Source organism: Medicago sativa, chromosome 1 (genome assembly GCF_051527215.1).
Source record: "Medicago sativa cultivar Bolivia chromosome 1, Bolivia_mono, whole genome shotgun sequence".
Lineage (NCBI taxonomy): Eukaryota > Viridiplantae > Streptophyta > Magnoliopsida > Fabales > Fabaceae > Medicago > Medicago sativa.
In genome coordinates, this window is record NC_140749.1 from 16,232,281 (window position 1) to 16,237,422 (window position 5,142).

At 29.4% G+C, this 5,142-nt stretch overlaps 1 protein-coding gene across 2 annotated transcripts; it reads left to right on the plus strand.

Annotated features, from left to right (window-relative positions):
* Nucleotides 1–378: 378 nt before the first annotated feature.
* LOC146953095 (glycolipid transfer protein 2-like) lies at nt 379–3,284 on the plus strand. 2 transcript variants are annotated; one of them, XM_085707856.1, is made up of 6 exons: nt 379–592; nt 726–781; nt 2,112–2,242; nt 2,381–2,516; nt 2,761–2,904; nt 3,015–3,284. In XM_085707856.1, the coding sequence occupies exons 1-6, from the start codon at nt 427–429 to the stop codon at nt 3,048–3,050; spliced, it is 669 nt and encodes a 222-aa protein (XP_085563982.1). In that variant the 5' UTR covers nt 379–426; the 3' UTR covers nt 3,051–3,284. The 2 variants fall into 2 exon arrangements, with proteins under 2 accessions (XP_085563982.1, XP_085563979.1); XM_085707853.1 differs by having other exon boundaries at nt 398–592; nt 2,381–2,510.
* The last annotated feature ends 1,858 nt before the right edge of the window (nt 3,285–5,142 follow it).

Consider the following 5,142-nt stretch of genomic DNA (forward strand, 5'->3'; position numbering starts at 1 on the left):
ATTTATTTACTTATATAATGTTTTAAAAAACAGTATAAGGATAAAGAATAATTCCAAGGTCAAATATATATGTCACCGTCAATAGTTTAAAGGGAAAAATTGATACAGCACAACAGTTATCGGCATACCAAAAATAATTTTTTTAGAAAAAAGAGTTCAAGTCTAAGAAGCTTTGACAAGTGATTCGTAGAATATTAATTATTTAACATATAGTTGAGACTTGTTCCTTAAAGAAGAAACTTGATACAAATTAGAAGAATGAAATTCATGCTAGCTAGTGGTATATAAATATATATATATATATATATATATATATATATATATATATATATATATATATATATATATATATATATATATATATATATATATATATATAGAACACTAATTGTGGAGAAGGAAGAAATTAAGGAAGGTTGGTGAAATATGAAGAGTGCAAAGAGAGAAATGGAGAAGAAATCAGAGATAAGTTGTTTTATTGAAGAGCTTTCTATGGTTGTGATAGTTAAACCTTCTGGAGAAAATCTTGAAGCTGCTCATATCCCCATTAAGCCTTTCCTCTCTATATGTTATTTGGTTCTACAAGTTCTTGGTACGTTTTGTTACTTCAAATCTTAATTTCATTATTATTGTTCAAATTTTGATGTGAGTAACATCTATATAAATTCATTATAATTCCTCAAAAAAAACAAAACATCTATATTAAATGTGTCTAATAATTACAGATAAAATAGGGCCAACAATGGCTGTTTTGAGACAAGATGTGTATCAAAATATCAAGGTACAAAGAAAATCTATATCTGAAAACTTTCAATTCAGCTTATTACTTGATTATACTAACCACCCATTTAACCCTTCTCTTATTATAATTTTGTTTTTTAATAGACTGATTAAATGTTAGTGATGAATGATGTTAGTTATTAGGGTTTGAACCTTGGATTTCTTAGGTAGTACCCTTTTGTGTCCCACAACTTACTGCTTGACACTAACATAATTAATATAAGTAATCCAAGTAGTTATTAGATTAATAGACATCATAACTACAATTGGGATTACACTTTTCTCCAATAGTTAAAATTATGGTTGATCTAGTATATATATACCTTTTTAAGCATTGTTATTTATCTAGAGAGTTTTTATCAAGAATTTATTAAGAAAATGTCTCAACCAATAAAATTTGTTATTTGGCGTAAATCAAGGGAGGTAATGGTGTGTAATTAAGGAAAGGTGTTAACAAATACACTGTCTTGAAATTTTTTTGATAAATTTTGTCACTGTAACTATCATTTCTCATACCTTTTAATAATTTGAGTAGCTTGAATTCTTCAGTTCAATACGAAATAGAATGTTTTTAGGGCACATGTTATGATTTTTATAAAAAAAAAAATAATTACTCCCTCCGTTTCAAAATACATGTCCAAGTCAACCATTTCACATATGCCCATGCACAATTTTGACCGTTAATATCTTTAATAATCTAAAGTAAAAAATTATAAAAATTTAATATTTTGAAAATATTTGTCGAGACAAGTCGTCAAACAACATCTTACATGCTAATATTTGTATTTATACATTAGTTAAAAAGTATGGTCAAAGTAAGTCAAGTGAATAGTGCATATTGCAAAAATTGGACATGTATTTTGAAACGGAGGAAGTATTATTTATTGAAGAAAAAAAGTAACTTTCAATCTTTTTTGAAATAAATTAGCAAATTTTCCTATACAAATTTTTTTATACCTTAACATGTGTCTTATCTTTGGCACATGTTACTACGTTAACATTTCCAATTTTTTTTCTCGCACACTTTTTCTACATGCTCCATTGATCTAAGTTTGTAGATTGATCAATGTCGTAGATTTCAATAACATAATTTTAACATAAAGTTTTTCTGCTTGATAAGAAGAAATTTAACATAAAGGGTTAACTTAAGGGTTATAAGTTAGGTGGTTATACTTCTTTTTTCATTATAATATGGGGATTGTTTTTGTGTCGGACGGGATATTTTGTAGATTTAATATATTATATGACTTTCATTGTGTACATTTTTTAAAATATTGATGATTTGTCAACTACCAATGATTAGTTGTGTATTAAATTCCGTTTGATTGCAGAGATTGGAACTAATGCATGAATCAAATCCAACAACAAATCTAAATTTAGTTGAAATATTGAAATTGGAAGCAACAGAAGGCAATGCAAAGAAGGGGTCTAGCTGCAGTAAGGCCTTTGTTTGGCTCACAAGGTGATATACCTATAATAATATAATAACACCTAATAATAATACTTCTCTAATTTTTATATAATATAAAGTGAAAAATTATTGAAGAAATTTATAAATAGGTATCATCTTATAATTTATGGTGCTGCATATATTCTGCAGGACCCTGGATTTCACCTCGTCGTTGTTACAAATACTATCAAAAGATCCTGAAAAGAAAATGGAGAAAGTAGTTGAAGAATCTTATGAAATTACATTAAAACCATGGCATGGATGGATTTCATCAACTGCTGTTAGAGTACAAATCACGTTTTCTTTATTTTCTTCTATTTTTCAATTAGTATTTCATGCTATTAGATGGACTTTGCATGCTAGTTTACTTTTGCAAATCAAATTTTATTGATTAATTAACATGTTCTATTTTTATAAAATATTTAGGATTCTGATTTTTACTTCAAACAAAACTTGCAACAAAGTTACGTTTTAATTTTTTGCAAATTTACATATGATAGGAAAAACCCTAAATATATATTGCGTTTCAGGTGGCTCTAAGATTAGTTCCGGAAAGTAAAACATTCATTGATCTTCTTAAGACTGAAGATGAAGACCGTGACATGCTTAAGCAGAAAATGCAAATATTGGTTTCTCTACTTGTGCCTTTTCTTGAGGATATCCATTGTATCCTAGTAAGCTTTGTTTATCAATTGGTCAAGAAAACTCCCTAAATATTGCAAACTTTACCTTATGTGTGTATATTTTTTTGAAGGAACCTTATGTGTGTGTATTTGTTTTGCAGAGATTATATAACTTGGACAAGCTGAAATCAACATGAAAAGATAAAAGTAATAATGAGGAATTCTGTGTATATATTTTTTTTAATAGCAAAGATTTTATTCAATGAAAGGAGAGATGATACAGATGTAAATATCGTGTATGCTACAATGTTTAAAGGAACATCAAGCGTTATTTTAGGCATGCAAATGCAGAGATGCTAACATGTGGTTGAAGCAATATGAATGTACATAAGTTTGTCTTAACAAAGTTGATATTTATATTTTATTTAAAAGATTATGAAAACAACACAAATCAAGTTTTTGGAGTGGTTGTTTGGAGTGGTTGCAAGTTTTTGGTTTTTAATTTTAAAAGTTATATTTGAAAACAAAAGATATTTGGTTTTCTTCAAAAAAAAAAGATATTTGGTTAAAATGAGGTTGAATTGATTTTTAGGTTAAATATGTTTTTGATTCTTATAAATATTTCAACTTTTCGTTTAAGTTTTCCTAAACAATTTCTTTGCCTTTTATTCCTCAAAAGTTTTTCATCCACATTTTTTGTCCATACTTTTAAGTTGGACCATGTGTACCCTTTAAATTTTTAAACGAGTTCTTGCAAAAATGTTTAGAATTTTATAAAAATTTCTCCAAAAAAATTAGCATTTTTCAACCAAACATAAATTAAATAAGATTTTTAAGCGCTAAAAATCTAAAAATTCATATTTAAGCACCAATTTATTTTGGGAGATATTCTTAATATTTTATTCGTGCAAAAAAATTATTCAAAATTTCGAATGATAGACATGAGTTAACTGAAAAGCATGGACCAAAAGTGGTGATGAAAAACTTTTAGAGGACTAAAATCAAAGGAAAAATTTAGGAAGGCTAAAACGAAAAGATGATATTTATAAGGACCAAAAAAATATTTAATCCTTGATTTTTTTTACTTAATTCTAAAACAGTTTTCATTTGAATCTCAAAACGATATTATAATTCAAGATTTTGTATTAACACTAACATGTTACCACCAATTAACGTTGACTACCACTTTGTTCACAACTTCATTCACCTTTGATCTCTGATCTGACCGCCGCATACTGTCATTATGATCACTACTATAACCACCGTTGATCATCACCTTGACTGCCATGCTTTGATCACCTATATTTCATACTCAGCTTTATGGGTACCTATTTGAAACTCAATTTTATAAGTATTTATAGGTCAATTCATATTGATACTAATTCTTAAGGGGTGGACATACGGGCGGGTCAGGCGGGTTCGGGCTGGAAGTTGCCCACCGAATGAAACCGACGGGCTGCAAACATGAACTCACTCATGTCCGTTTGAAGTGTCTGTTTTATCGGGTATCGGTTTGGTTGGGTGTTGGGTTTGTCGGGTGGTTTGAAACGGGTTAGATCTTTAAATAAATGAGAAAATCTGAGAATTTTTTCAGATCTTAACACAATGAAAAGAAGTCAGTTGCTATCATCAACTATAAATCCGTATCAGTTATCACATAACTTAGAAGAAAAATGAAAACTTTCAACAATAAAACAACAAAATCATGAAATGACTGAGATTTGAGAAGAGAAGGAGAAAAGGAAGATGATAAAGGAGAAGGATGACAAAGGGGTATCTTTGTTTTCAAATCCATTTCGCTGGTGGAGTGAAGATGAAAGATATGGGATCTGCTGCTAGCTAGTTCTCAAAGAAGAAGGAATAGAGGTTTCAAAACAATTAATTGCAAATAATAATAATAAATGTAATATAGTTGTTTAGTGATATCATTTCACTTGTTATTTACTATAATAATAAATAAAAAGTTGTGTAATTGAGAGAGAGAGAGAGAGAGAGAGAGAGAGAGAGCCAACAATTTTCAAATCAATAAAGTAGTGGTTTTACTGTGTAGTTTTGCAGTTGTGTGTCTCGAGAGAGGGAGTATATAGTCCAAGCTGTGGTTGAAATGTGAATAAAACAAAAAATTGTTGTGTACTCGGACGGGTTCGGTCACCGCTAGGTTGGCTTTTGAAAACCGAACCCGCCCATTCCAATCCGTCTGAAACTGAATTTCAATGAACAGTAACCCGACAACCTGCAACTACCCGCCCGTTTGGTCATTTTCCGGTTCGGTTTTCCGGGTTGGGCCGG

Excerpts from the sequence above, each read along its gene's own strand:
- LOC146953095 (XM_085707856.1), top strand. The coding sequence starts at position 427 with ATGAAGAGTGCAAAGAGAGAAATGGAGAAGAAATCAGAGATAAGTTGT. Across the intron at positions 2,243-2,380 it reads GCCTTTGTTTGGCTCACAAG|GACCCTGGATTTCACCTCGT; the intron begins GTGATATACCTA and ends TATATTCTGCAG. Across the intron at positions 2,517-2,760 it reads TTTCATCAACTGCTGTTAGA|GTGGCTCTAAGATTAGTTCC; the intron begins GTACAAATCACG and ends ATTGCGTTTCAG.